Source organism: Tachyglossus aculeatus, chromosome X1 (assembly GCF_015852505.1).
Source record: "Tachyglossus aculeatus isolate mTacAcu1 chromosome X1, mTacAcu1.pri, whole genome shotgun sequence".
Taxonomy (NCBI): domain Eukaryota; kingdom Metazoa; phylum Chordata; class Mammalia; order Monotremata; family Tachyglossidae; genus Tachyglossus; species Tachyglossus aculeatus.
In genome coordinates this window covers 105,971,309-105,988,241 of record NC_052101.1, presented here as the reverse complement: position 1 = coordinate 105,988,241, position 16,933 = coordinate 105,971,309, and the positions used below count along the sequence as shown (strand labels likewise).

Genomic DNA, 16,933 nt, shown 5'->3' with positions numbered 1-16,933 from the left:
CCAGCAGGCTATTTACATTTTAATTTAATTGATTTATCTTTTCTACAAATATCACAGTCCTCACCCAAAAGCCAAAAAAGCACTGCAATTATTTATTTTATCCGTTTGTTTCTCCCCGCCACCCTGAGGTCATTCCCACAATGAACAATCTTCCAACTGTTCAAAAAACCCAGTCCATCAGTCAGTAGTATTTATTGAGTGCTTCTTCTGTGCAGAATGCTTTACTGAGTGCTTGGGAGAAAACAGTAGAGTCAGTAGATGTGGCTCTTGCCCTCAAAGACCTTACAGTTCCACAATAATTAGCAGCCACTGCAGGCATAGCCTTGTTTTCAACTCAACAAAAGGAGGAGATGAGGGTACTTTTTTGTTGCAGTGCAGCGTATGGCTCTCACATTGCCCTTGTACCCCCATCAGTCCACCTAGACTCTGCTAACTTCCTGAAGGTGTCCAGGGTGGCAACAGGCTGGGAAGATGGGAATGGGAAAGTAGAAGTGTTTCAGAGGCTCCCTATCAAACATGGCAATATAGATTCTAAGCACACAGCTTTCCTGGCCTGAATTCAAAGGCAGGATTAGTGCCTGTACCTCCGTAAAGGATAAGCATATCTTCAGCCAGGTATCCCAAATCTGTTACGCTTGAATGGGAGAGTGACGTGAGCGAAATATTTTGCAATAATACCAGTTTCTGGTGAACACATTGCCTCAACATTGGTACAAATATCCATCTTGGTCAGAAAGATAGAAATCATTTAAACAGTCCTTTCTTTGCAGCCAGGTCTATACAAATGGGCTGTATTCTGCCATCCCAAACATTGCTTTCCCTCTGAATATCGCTTGCCGATATATCAAGCAAGAAACAGAACCTGAAACCATTGGGGTAAAATTACAGCATAGTATTATCGTATTCTACTGATCTGCCAAGCCCCTGGAATTAACTTTGGAAAAGCAACTTTTGGGGAGGTCCCAGAAGGAACCTGAAGCACCTTAATGCCACTTGCCCTTTCCCTAGGACCTCTGATAGTGACATGAGGACTAAACCTCAAATTGCTGTTAGCGATTTTCTACCAGATGACACTGAGAAGTGTTCTCAAATATTCAAGCCCTCTCTTCTTTTTGATTTTCTCTTAGGTACAAAGTCAGACTTAAAGCCCAGTGACATTACTGCCACTTAGGAACTATGAAGTATGTTTTTATTATTGTCTTAGCGATGACAGCATGGGACTGGGAAAAATAGTCTCTCCTCCCCGAACTCTAGCAGGATGACCTGTAGTCCATTGTCCCTTGGTGGGGACAAACTCGGGGTGATGGTAGCAGTGATGGGGTGGAGGTGACTTCTCATGGATTTTGTCTAATTTTCAAATTGGATCCCGGTTCTTCCTGCAGTGCCTTTTCTTTTAGAGGATTTCTCCCAAAGTGTGTTAATTCCATGGAAAAAATCCCCATGTTCAATAGAAACTAACTCCCCTAAGAGCCCAGGAGTTCACCTAGAATGACTAAGTGCAGGTTACTGCTGCTTGGGCAACAGTTGGTGAGAGGTACTCTTCTACATACATAACATTTGCGTGAGCATCACCACCTTCCTCTATCCACTCTTGTGTACGATCCCTTCCAAATGATGGGAAGAAAAACCCACCGACGGCAGCCATTATGGAGGCCGTGTGGGTAATAGCAACTAGAGCTTCCCTTGTTACTTGCTTCTGCCACTGCTGCTGCACTTCCTCAGAGGTCATGACTCTACCAAGAGCTCAGCAAGAACTAGATTAGGAACCTAAGACATGAGAAGAATCAGAACCTGCTGCCACTGCTGCTGCTGCTACTGCAACTATCAAAGCCACCCCGATGCTTTCACCAGATTTGGACTGTTGCAGCCAAGATGAATATGGCATTAGTAGTAGTACCTCCAGCAGTTTTTAGTTTCTTACCTGCTTCTACTTCAGTGCTCTCCTCTCCAGATGAGGAATTTGTCCTGGGTGAGTATCTACTCGGTCCCCATCGCCATAACTCACTGGCGAAGTCAGGGAATTCTCTTAGCTGATGAATATGAGAGGGCTTGTTGCTGTCTGGGTTGCCATCTCTGATCATCCTGATTGTTACAGAGATGGTGACGGATGGTGATTGGCCTGGAAAACTGAGGGATGTGGGTTGCACATGCAGTACACATCCCCTACTCCCCCAACGTTTCCCTCCCACCTCCCCACCGGCCACAGTCCTACTTCCTGGAGGAGGAGGACTGTGGTGAAAATGGCCCAAGAGGTCCAGTTAACTTTCCCCCTCCTGGCTACCCACCAGGCTGCATTATTACAGCCTCAACCCCGCCTCCCACAGGAGCGGGACCCAGAGGGCAACCAAAGTTGGCGGAACCCGCAGAGGTCCCGCTTTCAGCCAGGACGGCCATGTTAGAGGTGGCAGAGGCGCCCAGGAGCCGAGCCAAGTGGCAGAGGTGAGTCTCCCTCCGTTTCCGTCTCCCCGCAGGACTCCATGTGTGTGTCTCCCTCTGTGTTCGTCTCTACCCTCCTGTGTGCCTTTCCTTCCCTGTGTGTCCCTGTCTCTCCCTCCCATCTGTGTCTCTTTGTACTTCTGTCTGTGTCACACCCACAAGAAGTACAGGTTTTGTTGGCTCGTGATAAGTAGTCTCACGAAAATAATGGTCTCTCCTCGCCAGTTTCACATTTGAACGATTTACTTTCTAACACAAAAGTTCACAAATACCAAGTAGTATTCACACATTAACAGTTTGGGGAAAAGGAATCCAAAGAATAAAATAAAATATCACCAAAATTTGGGCCATGGCCATGGCCATGAGCACTGTGTACTTCAACTGCATGAGAGAGGAACTACTGTGTGTGGTTTCTTATGCTGCCTCTACTGCCCAGGAAAGCCAAATTGTATATAGGTGAAATAAGAATTAACCAGAAAATGCATAGCTTTGGAGTTGGGTGGGTATGTTTTCCAGGAGATGGTGGGCTTTACTGTATTTTGGCATAAAGCACCCCTAAAAGGAGCATGGTAGCATTAAAAACATGCAATAACCATGAATCAATCTTTATGTAGGGTCAACAGGAAATCTAGTGGAGGGGGTTGGAGCACACCCCCCTTATGCCCTATTTAAAGAAGAGTGCACAAAGGCCAATTTAACTAATAATCATCATCATCAATTGTATTTATTGAGCGCTTACTATGTGCAGAGTACTGTACTAAGCGCTTGGGAAGTACAAATTGGCAACATATAGAGACAGTCCCTACCCAACAGTGGGCTCACAGTCTAAAACTAATAATGTCTCTATAGGAATGAGGTGGGGGTGCTGTAGAATAAGTCTATTTCCATTATTCGCCACAAATGAACCAAAGAAGTGGAATTTGCTTAGCAGCTGCATGCAACTTTGAATCATAAATGTTTGATCGAGGCAAGAGGTATTGCTCCTATTTGTCAGTATACGGGGATGCTTAAGGATAAATTGTGCTGATTTTTTTTTCCTTAGGATAAATTCATGAAGAGGTTTCAGGGTAGGAGACAGGCTAAAATCATTTATTTTATGTACAAGGCAGATTGACTCTCAAAGAGGAAATGGAGTATATTACCTTTCTTAACAAGTTATACAGTATACAAGAGCAGAATGATTAACCAGTCAATCAATAGTATTTATTGGCACCTGCTGTGAGCAGTGCACTGAACCAAGTGCAAGGGAGAATGCAATAGAGTTAGAAGACATGATCTTTGCCTTTAGAGAGCTTTACAAAACAGTGGGGGGATGTAGGTATAAAATGAATAACATATAGAAGAAGAAAAAGGGAAAGTGGGTATGTAGATGGATGTTTTAAAATAGTAAGGTATGTATAAAAAGTGCTTAGATGGGTTTGAATGAACAAGTGCATAGATGGTGCAGAAGTGCTGAGCTATTCAGGCTAATGATTCAGAAATTGTAAAGGGACTTGGGAATTCTTTTCAAGGAAAATGTGAAGTACTTAAAACTCACTAATCCAGTTAAGTGAGCAGAATAAAAGGTCATAGGGCAATGATCTTTTTGCATAAAACACATGGCATATTCTAGAAGAAAAATGATTAAGGACTCAAAGCTATTGCTAACCATAACAACAAAAAATATACTTTTAAAAATGGCAGAAAAACAGTTGTTTCACCTATCAATTTATTCCATGATAAAAGCAAAAATCAACAACGATAATAGGAAAATCATGCCCCTCCATTTCATAATCCTGGCACCTCTGCATTCTATTATGGTTGTGTGTACATGGGCAAAACAAAGTGGAGAGTTGAAGTAGATAATATTAGAGCTGGAAAGAACAGCACCTGATCAAGTCCTCTGTTGCCAGGCAAGCGAAAGTCTTCATTAGACAGGGTTGTCTAGACACTTTAGCCTTGTTTAATCCCATTCTTTCCTACCACATGAAACAATGCAACCAGGGACCTGGATTTAGAAAATGCCTCACATCCCCTGGAAACTCCTTCAATTCAACAGGCCAAGAGTATCAGCAGAAGTTTTTGATGGACACGAGGAGCTGTTTTATCTGATGGCAATCTCTGGAGGCAGTACTCACATGAAGCGCTTATTACAGTGCTCTGCACACAGTAAGCGCTCAATAAATATGTTTGAATGAATGAATGAAGATATTATGAACACCTGCAGAGTTAGCACAGATCTAAAGAAGTCCAATGTTATGCACCAACCAATCCCAGGGAAGTTCTACATGTCACCAAAAATTCAGCAGGAACACAGAATTCAGTGCTACCTAGACAGCACATTGCCCAACGGTATACACAGACAAGGAAGTGGACTACCCAGTGGAGAAAGAAATCCAATATTCTCTTTGTGAGCTCATCGGGAAGTGTGAGAAGATCATCACATCACGTCACATACCGAAGCGACAGGATGCAAACCTTCAATGTGGCTGCAAGACGGGGACCTAACAGAGTCCTCACATCTGGCTTCTGGGACACTTTAGTGTCACCTACAAGTTATACTTACACCAAATAGCAACAGAGGATCGCCCAAAACCAGGCCCTGGAACACAACCAGCCTAGCAGGATTGAGGCAAGTCCTACTGAAGACAACTTCATTGGAGGGGCCATGTGAGGCCAATGGACGACAATGGATATCATCTCTAAAAAGGGCTGAAATGCGATCATAATAATAATAATGATAGTGGTATTTGTTAAGCGCTTACTATGTGCCAGGCACTGTACTAAGTGCTGGGGTGAATACAAGCAAATTGGGTTGAATCCTTGTCTCTCATAGGGCTCGCAGTCTTATCCCCATTTTACAGATGAGGTAACAGGCACAGAGAAGTGAAGTGACTTGCCCAAGGTCACACAGCAGGCAAGTGGCAGAGCTGGGATTAGAACTCAGGACTTTCTGACTCCCAGGTCTGTGCTCTATCCACTAGGCCATGCGGCTTTAGAGAAATATTTTAAAGACGTGGTGTATCTTGTCTCAAAAAATGCGCTGTCAGAATGAGTTTGGCAACAGAATAAGATCAAGCTTCCAACTTCTACAGAGCTGCATTGCTGTCCAGTCTTCTTCGGGGTTGTGAGCGCCGGACCCGCCACAGACTGCTCATCAGGTTTTTTAAGCAATTTCATCTGTGGCACCTATGTACCATGCTTGACATCAGATAGTGTGGCTGTGGCTAGAAAAACCGCTAGATAGGCTGTAGTCTAGAGAGGAGTGGCTTTGAGCAGAAATTTGGAGGGGTTTGTGAGGCTGGGGCAGATCGAAAGCAACATCTGGCACTGCAAATTATACTGTACTGTCCCAAGAGCTTAGTACAGTGCTCTACACCCAGTAAGCGCTCAGTCAATATAAGTGAACGAATGAATGAATGAACACAGCAGTAGAGGGGAAATACTCTTTGTATGTGCAAGGCATGATGCCAATCAATCCGAATTTATTGAGTGCTTACTGTGTGCAGGGCACTACGCTAAGTGCTTGGGAGGGTAAAATACAATAGAGTTGGTAGTCACGCGTTACAGCAATGAGCAGAAAGATATGGGCACAAATGAAAGGGTGGGGAATGATGTTGCCAACTTGTACTTCCCAAGCGCTTAGTACAGTGCTCTGCACAAAGTAAGCGCTCAATAAATACGATTGATTGATTGATTGAGTATCCAAGTGCTTAGGAATCACAGAAATACTGAAATGGCAGTGGGGAGGAGAGAGAGACAATAGGGTTAGGAAATGGAGGATTAATATGGAAAAGCCCCCTGGAGAAGGTGTGATTTCAGAAGGGCTTTGAAGATGGGGAGAGCAGGTGTCTTCCTGATCGATGAGCAATCAATCAAAGGTATTTATTGAGCACTTTCTCTGTGCAGAGCACTGTCCTAAGTGCTTGGGAGTGTACAATACCATAACCATACCATAATCTTTGTCCATAAGGAGTTTATGGACTAGAGGGGGAATGTGACGGAGGAGGGAATTCCAGGCAGAAGCAAGGGCTCGAGCAAGAGTATGGCAATGAAAGGACCCAGGCTCTAATTCTTGCTCTGCCACTTTTTAAATTTTATTTTTAAAATTTTTTAGGGTATTTGTTAAGTGCTTATTTAGTGCTGGGCACTGTTCTATGCGCTGGAGTAGATCCAAGTAATCAGGATAATAATAATAATGATGGTATTTATTAAGCGGTTTCTATGTGCGAAGCAATGTTCTAAGTGCTGGGGGGGATACAAGGTGATCAGGTTGTCCCACATGGGGCTCACAGTCTTAATCCCCATTTTACACATGAGGTAACTGAGGCGCAGAGAAGTTAAGTGACTGGCCCAAAGTCACACAGCTGACAAGTGGTGGAGCTGGGATTAGAACCCATGACCTCAGACTCCCAAGCCTGTGCTCTTTCCACTGAACGACACTGCTTCCACAGTCCATGTCCCACATGGGACTTACAGTCTTAATTGCCAAATTTTTTACAGGTGAGGTGACTGAGGCCAAGTGGTGGATCTGGGACTAGAACCTAGGCCTTACTGACCATCTTGTCTGCTGTGTGACCTTGGGCAAGTCACTTCACTTCTCTGTGCCTCCCTTCCCTCATTTGTAAAATGGGGATTGACTGTGAGCCCCATGTGGAACATGGCATCTGTCCAACCCAATTAGCTTTAATCTACTCCAGCACTTAGTTCAGGATCTGGCACATAGTAAGCGTTTATAACAAATACTGTTAAAAAAATAAAAAAAAGAATGAGATGAGAATGAGGCATAGTGAGTATACTTTGGACAAGTCACTTAACTTCTCTGTGCCTTAGTTACCTCATCTGTAAAATGGGGATGAAGACTTTGAGCCCCCATGGGACAACCTGATCACTTTGTAACCTCCCCAGCACTTAGAACAGTGCTTTGCACATAGTAAGCACTTAATAAATGCCATTATTATTATTATTATTACTGGCTTGATGTGGGTAAAGGAGTGAACCCTGACTGCTGGAGTGCAATAATAATAATAGTAACGGTATTTGTTAAGCGCTTAACTATGTGCCAAGCATCATTCTAAGCACTGCAGTAGATACAAGGTAATCAGGTAGTCCTATGTGGGGCTCATAGTCTTAATCCCCATTTTACAGAGAAGCTAAGTGACTTGCCCAAAGTCACATAGACGATGATTGATGGAGCCAGGATTAGAACCCATGTCCTCTGACTCCCAAGCCCATAGTCTTTCCGCTAAGCCACACTGCTTGTCTATGTAGTGGGAGAGGAACAAGGATAAGAAGGGGTTGAGGGAGCTGATTGAGGCCTTAAGGCCAATAGATAACCTTTCTCACATCTGCATAATTAAATAAAATTCCCTCTCAGTGGTACCTTATATGAACATAGTGGACTGAGGGGATACAATAGCAGTAAACAAACTGCATGATATGTGGCAATCAGAGAAGCAGCATGGCTCAGTGGAAAGAGCGCGGGCTTTGGAGTCAGAAATCAAGGGTTCAAATCCCGGCTCCGCCAACTGTCAGCTGTGTGACTTTGGGCAAGTCACTTAACTTCTCTGTGCCTCAGTTACCTCATCTGGAAAATGGGGATTAAGACTGTGAGCCCCCCGTAGGACAACCTGATCACCTTGTAACCTCCCCAGGACTTAGAACAGTGCTTTCCACATAGTAAGCGCTTAATAAATAAGTGCTTAGTACAGTGCTCTGCACAATTACGTGCTCAATAAATATGATTGAATGAATGAATGAATAAATGCAATTTAAAAAAGACAAATGGAGAACCTTTTTGAGTATAGGATTCAGAAAAATTGTACAGTCAAGGGATACATTCAGAAATAAATTTAGGTACAATCAGGTCTCTCATAACATTGAGAGGAGGAGTTCTCTGATAACACTGGATGGGGCTACATTGATGGAGAATCTCCCATTGAGAAACTTCCACTGTAGTGTGCACACCTTGGCTGACCCTGCACACATGCACACAACCATTTCTCATTTCGTTCTATCGAGACAGAACTTGCTTTAATTCCCCAAAGGATTTCTATCTGAAACCAAAGTGAAACCCTGCATTCCAAAAGAGCTGACTGTACTGCAAAGAGCAAACACTATTTTTTTTATAGCCTAGGAGTATCTTTATACATCCCCGTAAGGAGCATAGTACTCTATTAGGTGTCGTAGGATCACATATTTTAGATTAGACAGGCTGTGCCCTCAAAGAGCTTCCAAAATAATGAATTATTTTTAAAAGTATTTGGGAAATTGTGTGACCAACTTGAGATTCATATATCATTGTATAGCCAGTTTAATGAACTAATAATCATAACAATAATAACAGTGGTAATGTAAATATTTACTGTGGCCAAGCACTGTACTAAACACTAGGGCAGATACAGTACAATTGGACACAGCCTCTGTACCATATGGGGCTCTTAGTCCAAGGGGAAGGGAGAAAAGGGATCATCCCATTTTTACAGGTGGGGAAACTGAGGCACAGAGAAGTTGTGACTTGCCCAAGGTCACACAGAGGCAAGTGGCAGAGCTGGGGTTAGAATATAGGTCCTCTGACTCTCAGGCCTGTGCCCTTTCCCCTAGACCATGCTCCTTCTCTAAGACAAGGAGCGGCTCGTAGAAGACAGAAAAGTGTGGTCTATGCCACTCCAGGCTTCTGGGGCTAGACTGGACTCCGTGGCACAAGACCCTGCCCACATCTCACCACCTGTCATCATGGCACAGAGCCCCATTCCTTGGAGGATTGAAAGGGGGAAGGAAGATGAAATTCTGTAGGGCATTCTGAGCATTTGAAAGGTTGCAGTAGTTTGAACCCAGGGCAGTCTGCCTGGAGTGATGAGGAGCCTGGGGACCGTCCCCTCCCAGCAATGGATTACTGCTACTCCATTTGTTGTTCTGGTTGAATTGTTCTTGTTAAATGCATTTTTGAATTAATTGTTATTTGAATTTACCATTTTACTTTTTGTGGATGTTTCCATCTTCCTCATCCTCTATTATGAGTCCCCCACTGGCCAGAACCTGGGCCTGAATCATGGTCCTTGTGTTTCCCCAGTGCTAAGAACAGCACTTTACATATTGAAAGTGCTCCAAAAATTCCACAATGCTTGCAATCAAGCAAGTTTAAGTACCACAACTCTCTCCTGAAAACAGCAATATAGCCTGTCATCTTTTCATCATAGCTCATTCGATGTTATAGCCACTTGTATATGGAGAAGGACAGAGAAACGTAAGAATTAATTCTCAGATAGCAAAAATATCATTATCATTAATATCATCAATGGCATTTATTGAGTGCCTACTGTGTGCAGAGTACTGTACTAAGTAAGGACTTGGGAATATACAATAAAAGACATGATCCCATTGTCATGAAGGTGGGAAGCATTGTACTTTCTTCACTTTCTAGCCCAGTATCAACATCCTCATCATCATCAGTGGCATTTATTGAGTGCCATATTTGGGAGAGTACTGTACAACTAAGGAAAGATGTATAAGCACTGATTTAGCTCTTTGGTATCCCAGAGAACGGAAGATAATTAGTGGTCTGAAAGCAAATCATTCCCACATTGAGAGAAGCAGTGAAAGCTTTCAGAAAACTCTGCACCCAGTCCAGGTGTACATGAAGATAGACCTTTGCCATACTGATCTGCTTGTTACGTTAAGTATGTTAAATAGTCTGCAAATAAATGGTGATTAATTTCCGCTTCAGCAGAGGACGTGGAATTGCATGTGCCAAGAAATTCCTACCCTACAGATCCATGTTTATCCGTGTTCATTCCACCCATGTGTTCAATCGATCACCAAATCCTGTCAGCTCTACCTTCACAACACTGCTAAAATCTGCTCTTTCCTCTCAATGCAAACTGCTACCGTGCTGATCCATGTTTATCATGGATCATGTTTATCTTATAACTCATTATGGGTCGTATCAATCAATCATTGGTATTTATTGAGAGTTTACTATGTGCAGAGCACTGTACTAAGTGCTTGGGAGAGTACAACAGAATTAGGAGACACATTCCCTGCCAATAACGAGTTTACGGTTTAGAAGGGGAGGTAGACATTAATATGAACAACTCAGTAATTTATAATATAAAATTTAAAGCTTAGAACAGTGCTTTGCACATAGTAAGCGCTTAACAAATACCATCATTATTATTATTATTATTAAAGATATGTACATAAATGTTGTGGGGTTGGGGGTGGAGTGATGTATCAAATGTCCAAAGGTCACAGATCTAAGTCTGTGACCTTAACAATTTTAACAATGTTGTGAAGGTAGAACTCACAGGATTTGGTGACCAATTGAATATGTGAGTGGAACGGGAAAGATGTCAAGGACAATGCCCAGGTTACTGGCTTGTGAGATAGGGTGGCTAGTGATATTGTCTACAGTGATGGGAAAAACATGGGGATTACAGGGTTTGGGTGGTAAAATAGGGAGTTCTGTTTTGTACACGTTTAGTTTGAGGTGTCTGCGGGGAATCCAGGTAGAGATGTCCACTTTCCAGGCAAGAGGAAATGCAAGATTGCCGGGAAGGAGAGAGGTTGGGGCTGGAGGTCTAGATTTGGGGATCATCTGCATAGAGATGGCAGTTAAAGTCATGGGAGCAAATGAATTCTCCAAGGGAGTGGGTGTAGATGAAGAATAGAAGGGACCCAGAACTGAGCCTTGAGGGACCCTCACTGTCAGAGGATGGGAGTCAGAAGAGGAGCCTGTGAGAGAGACTGAGGAGTGGTCAGAGACATAGGAGGAGAACCAAGAGAGGACAGTTGTTCTGAAGATTTTGACACCTGTCTACATGTTTTGTTTTGTTGTCCATCTCCCCCTTCTAGACTGTGAGCCCATTGTTGGGTAGAGCCCATCTCTACATGTTGCCGACTTGTAGTTCCCAAGCACTTAGTACAGTGCTCTGCATACAGTAAGCGCTCAATAAATACAATTGAATGAATGAATGAGGACAACGACAATGAAGCCAAAGTTGGATAAAGTTTCTGGGAAAAGGGGGTGGTATATAGGGTCAAAGGCAGCTGAGAGGTCTAGGAGGGTTAGAATAGAGTAGAGGCCATTAGATCTGGTGAGAAGGTCATTAGTTACCTTAGAGAGGACTGTTTCTGTGGAGTAAAGGGGACGGAAGCCAGATTGGAGGGGATCTAGGAGAGAGTTGGAGTAGAGCAAGTGGAGGCAGCAGGTGTAAACAACTCTCTCAAGTATTTGGAGAGAAATGGTAGGAGAGAGATAGGCCATAAGTGGAGGGAGCCGTGCAGTCAAGGGAGAGTCTTTTTAAAGATAGACTGAAGCGTGTCTGAAAGCAGTGGGGAAGAAGGCATTGGAAAGTGAACAGTTGAAGATGGCAGTCAAGGTTTGGAAGGATGAGGTCAGAAGCACAGGTGGAGGAGTTAGATTTGGGGAAGAGGCAAAAGATCTCATCTTGAGTTACTTCAAGGAATATGGGGAGGGGGAATTGAAGAGGAGCAGGGGAGATTGTAGGAGGATCAGTTCATTCATTCATTCATTCATTCATTCATTCAATCATATTTATTGAGTGTTTACTGTGTGCAGAACACTCTACTAAGCACTTGGAAAGTACAAAACAGCAATAGAGACAATCCCTGCCCACAATGGGCTGACAGTCTAGAGTGGGGGGAGACGGACATTAAAACAAGTAAAAAGCATCAATATAAATAAATAGAATTATAGATATATACATATATACATAAGTGCTGTGGGGCCATGGGGGAGAGCAAAGGAAGCAAATCAAGGGGACACGTAAGGGAGGGGGAGCTGAGGAAAAGGGGGCTTATTCTGGGAAGGCCTCCTGGAGGAGGTGCACCTTCAGTAAGACTTTGGAGGGGGGAAGAGTGATTGTTTGGTGGATTTAAGGAGGGAGGGCGTTCCAGACCAGAGGTAAGACATGGGCCAGGGATTGGCGGTGAGACAGGTGAGATTGAGACAGAGTGAGAAGGTTAGCACCAGAGGAGCAGAGTGAGTGGGCTGGGATGTAGAAGGAGAGAAGGGAGGTGAGGTAGGAAGGGGCAAGGTGTTGGAGAGCTTTAAAGCCAATAGTGAGGAGTTTTTGTTTGATACAGAGGTTGTTAGGCAACCACTGGAGATTTTTGAGGAGTGGGGTCACATGCCCTAAACGTTTCTGTAAAAAGATAATCCAGGCAGCAGAGTGAAGTATAGGCTGCAGTGGGGAGAGGCAGGAGGTTGGGAGGTCAGAAAGAAGGCTGATGCAGTAATCCAGCAGGGATACTTGGGAAGCAGGGATAGGATAAGTGATTGTACTAACGTGGTAGCAGTTTGGATCGAGAGGAAAGGGCGGATCTTGGCGATGTTATGAAGGTGAGACCGACTGGATTTGGTGCCAGATTGGTTGTGTGGGATGAATGGGACAGCGGAGTCAAGGATGACAAGGTTATGGGCTTGTGAGATGGGAAGAATGGTTGTGCCATCAACAGTGACGGGAAAGTTCAGGAGAGGACGGGTTTGGAAGGGAAGATAAGGAGCTCTGTCTTGGACATGTTAGGTTTGATGTGGCGGGAGGACATCCAAGTAGAGATATCCTGAAGGCAGGAGGAGATAATAATGATGGTATTTGTTAAGCACTTACTATGTGCAAAGCACTGTGGAGGGAGGGAGAGAAAACACGGGAGGAGATACAGATTTGGGTGTCCTCCGCATAGAGATGATAGTTGAAGCCGTGGGAGCGAATGAGTTCTCTCAGGGAGTGAGTGTAGATGGAGAATAGAAGGGGACCAAGAGCTGAACATTGAGGGACCCGTACAGTTTAAGGATGGGATGGGGGGAGGAGCCTGCGAAGGAGACTGAGAATGAATGGCCAAAGAGATAAAAGGAGAACAAGGAGAGGATGGAGTCAGTGAAGCCAAGCCATCAATCTTATTCTACTAGGTGGTGACTTAGTCACTCCCGGTGTGGGGGAATCCACTTGTTCTGAGCTGCGAGTGAATGGGTGAGCACTCTCAAGTCCTTAGTTGTTGATGGGTGATTGTTGACATGTTGTTATCACCTGAGCCGCTGTCCTACTTCTTTGGAGGGGTGGGGCGTTGGGGTCTTGTGTGTGGAGGAGTGGAGGTGGTGGTGGGATAGGTAATTCCTTCTTTGTGCAATCCAAAATTCCCTGTGCACTGATGGAGGGGTGGGGATAGGGGACACGGGACACTCGATGTAGTTCTAGGCTCCAAGTGCATGGGGTGGGGCAGGGAGGGGGACTCAGACGATTCGATTGGCATCAGGACTATTGATCTGGAAACACATTTTTTGCTGGTCTATAAGCAGTCTGTTTAGAACGTTATAGAGGGGAAAGTTGGATCCAATCAAATCTGATTATTACAAAATCAGATTTGAAAAATCTGGATTAGTGAAAACAGGTATACCCTACCAAATTAAATCACATTTGTTTGTAGAGAGAGTTTCAGTGGAAAATTTTCTTTTGAATAATTTACTTTGGTTTAGTGGAACAACTAACTGTTTGCAAATCTAGTGGAAAAGTTATAAGGTGCATTAGCAATTATGCCATCCTTACAAGATAACACCTGTCTACTTGTTTTGTTTTGTTGTCTGTCCCCCTCTTCCAAACTGTGAGCCTGTTGTTGGGTAGGGGCCATCTTTATATATTGCTGATTTGTACTTCCCAAGTGCTTAGTACAGTGCTCTGCCCACAGTAAGCGCTTAATAAATACGATTGAATGAATGAATGAATGTGATTCCATTTTGCTTTTTCAGTCTTTATTTTAAAAGCTCCTATATTCTCAGTCTCAAATGGAGAGAGAGTAATGGTTATCCCAACTTATAGAACAATTTTATGAGGCTGCTACTCATAATACACAGCCCAGATGGTCATGCTTTTTTAACTATATGTACACCTAGTAGTTACAGTAAGGGGACTTAGGATCTAGTTACATCCTAAGTGTTTGGTGAGAATGAAAAAAGGTGATCTGTCATGTGAGCCAGACTGATTTCTGTTATTCTCAAGATGCAATGCAAATGTACACCTAGAGAGTAACAGAAGGTGGGATGCCCATATTAAAAAAAATAATTTAAACAAAACATAGGCATCACCAGTTCTTGCTTGCAGCATTAGATTCCCTATGTTCAAAGAATGACCCATGGCACCATATTGTATGCAGGAAGTCTTTTGTGACTAACCTCTCATTTCCCCATCCCATTCTCCCTCCCTTCTGCATCATCAATGCACTTTGGGTCCATCCCAGCTAAGAACTTGCATACTCACCACAGCTGTACAGCAATTATGTACATATTCTTATACTCTGCTGCTTCCCCCAGCTGTAATTTATTTAAATGTCTCCTATCTCTCCAACTAGGTTGTAAATCCCTTGAAGGCAGGGATCCTTTCTATCAACTCTATTGTATTGTACTTTCCCAAGCACCTAGTTATGTAATCAGCACAGAGTAAGCACTCAAATACTATTGATTGATTGATGAATTAATTAATCCCAAGGTGATAGAGCCCACTAACGGACTGTGCTAAAGATTGATATTGACTTTGTCTTCCCTGGCTGCTCTAGTCCTTACCATGTAGGAATTACCTGGAAATGGAAGTTCACTGGCAGGCATTGCTACAATGATCCTGAGTGTTGGATTTTGCATGTGGCTGCCTTCATAATATTACTACTAATAATAATGATTATGGTATTTGTTACACGCTTACTATGTGCCAGGCACTGTATTAAGCACTGGGGCAGATTCAAACAAATCGAGTTGGATGCAGTCCCTGTCCCCCATGGGGCTCACAATGTTAGTCCCCACTTTACAGAAGAGGTAACTGAGGCACAGAGAAGTGAAGTGACTTGCCCAAGGCCACAGAGCAGACAAATGGAGGGGTCAGGATTAGAACCCATGACCTGACTCCCAGGCTCGTGCTTTATCCCCTACACCATGCTGCTTCTTTATGCCATGCTGCTTTATGAATTTGTTTTATTGGTCTTCATTTTATTTCCTTGGGATTAGGACTTCTAGAGCACAACACACATGTATTTATGCAAATTATGGGAAAAATCACAGAGCTTTAATGCCCAATTTTAGTGTAATAAAATACAAATTCAGCACGAACACCAGTTGATCAAGGATATTTCATTGATGGAATAACCATGTGATTGTATAAAGAATAGTGAAACCAGTTTTCTGAACTTGAAAAAGTCCTGGACTATACACAATGCTCCTGGCAATGAAGAGCCTCGGAGAGTTAACACATTAAAAAATGATTCATTGTAACTGGTTTGTATGTGGAAGAGAGAAATGTCAGCAAATTCCCTCAGCCTCAGGAGGGGAAAAAAAAAGAACAAAAAACCCACCCTTTCACAGGAGAGTTATCAGCTTCTTAAGAAGAGCATTCTTAATGAGCATCTGGGCTATAACCCTTTCAAGAATAATGACAGTCTGTTGTGTATCACTTTGGGACATGGTATGACACATTGAAATAATCACTAAGATATTGGAATCACCTGATTTCTATAGCCAAGCCTCCATAGCTAAGAGGCATCAGGGAACATTGATGGCAAATATCCAGGTTGAATTATTTTTCAAATTTCAGCTCATTTGCTTTTCAAATAAAAGTTTAAGTTTTGACATTTTGTTTGGAAATTCACTTTGACTCTTCTGGTGACAACTGACTTTTTCATTTGGGTTACCTGGGTACTGCTAAGCTGACCAAAATATATATGGTTCCCTTAGGACTTGTCTGGAAAGTGGAAAGAAACAATGGTTTGAAATACTACAACGTTTTTGGTTCAAAGAGCAATTCGATTTTACAGATTCTTTAATTGGGAGCAATTAATTAAGAGGCTTTTCTGTGTTCATTTTAATGGACATAGGTTGCCTTTGATTGTCCCTCTGCTCCTACTTTTGATTTTGCTTTCTTTTTAGGGTGCCTGTCTCCCTCTACTCTCCACTTTGTTTAGCAATTTAAGTGACCTGATGCTGTGGACTTAGCATTTGAAAATCATAGCTCATTGTGGGCAGGGGATGTGTCTGTTAATTTTTGTATTATACTCCCCGAAGCGCTTAGTACAGTGCTCTGCATACAGTAAGCGCTCAATAAATATGAATCAATTAATGAATAGTTATAGCTAAGAGAGAGAGAATACATAGCTGGCTAAGAAAATACAAATGTTTAAGATTGTTCCTTCTCTTCCTGTATCAGGTGTACCAAAATTCCCCAAAGAAAAAATTGACCCTCTGGAAGTGGAAGAAGGTGATTCAATTGTCCTGCACTGCAATCCCCCTAAAGGAATTCCACCTTTACACATCTACTGGATGAATATAGGTGAGCTGTGTTTGATTACACCAACTATGGAAATCTTTTCATACATTCTTTAAGGAAAAAGAAAGGAACCAATACCACCTCATTATTACTTTTGTAGCAGATGTGAAAATGAGCACTTGTGTTTTGGAATATGGCCAGATTCTTTTTAACTAAAGCAAATTGGAATCTGCCCCTAACCCTTTGAGAAATGGAAT

At 43.0% G+C, this 16,933-nt stretch overlaps 1 protein-coding gene across 6 annotated transcripts in view; it reads left to right on the top strand.

The window, feature by feature from the left end:
* Positions 1-16,933, top strand: part of CHL1 (cell adhesion molecule L1 like) — a 217,082-nt gene that overhangs the window by 123,588 nt on the left and 76,561 nt on the right. For all 6 annotated transcript variants that reach the window (XM_038771645.1, XM_038771644.1, XM_038771648.1 and 3 more), the window contains exon 6: positions 16,617-16,739. In XM_038771645.1, the coding sequence (XP_038627573.1) occupies positions 16,617-16,739 (123 nt within the window). The remainder of the gene's footprint in view (positions 1-16,616; positions 16,740-16,933) is intronic.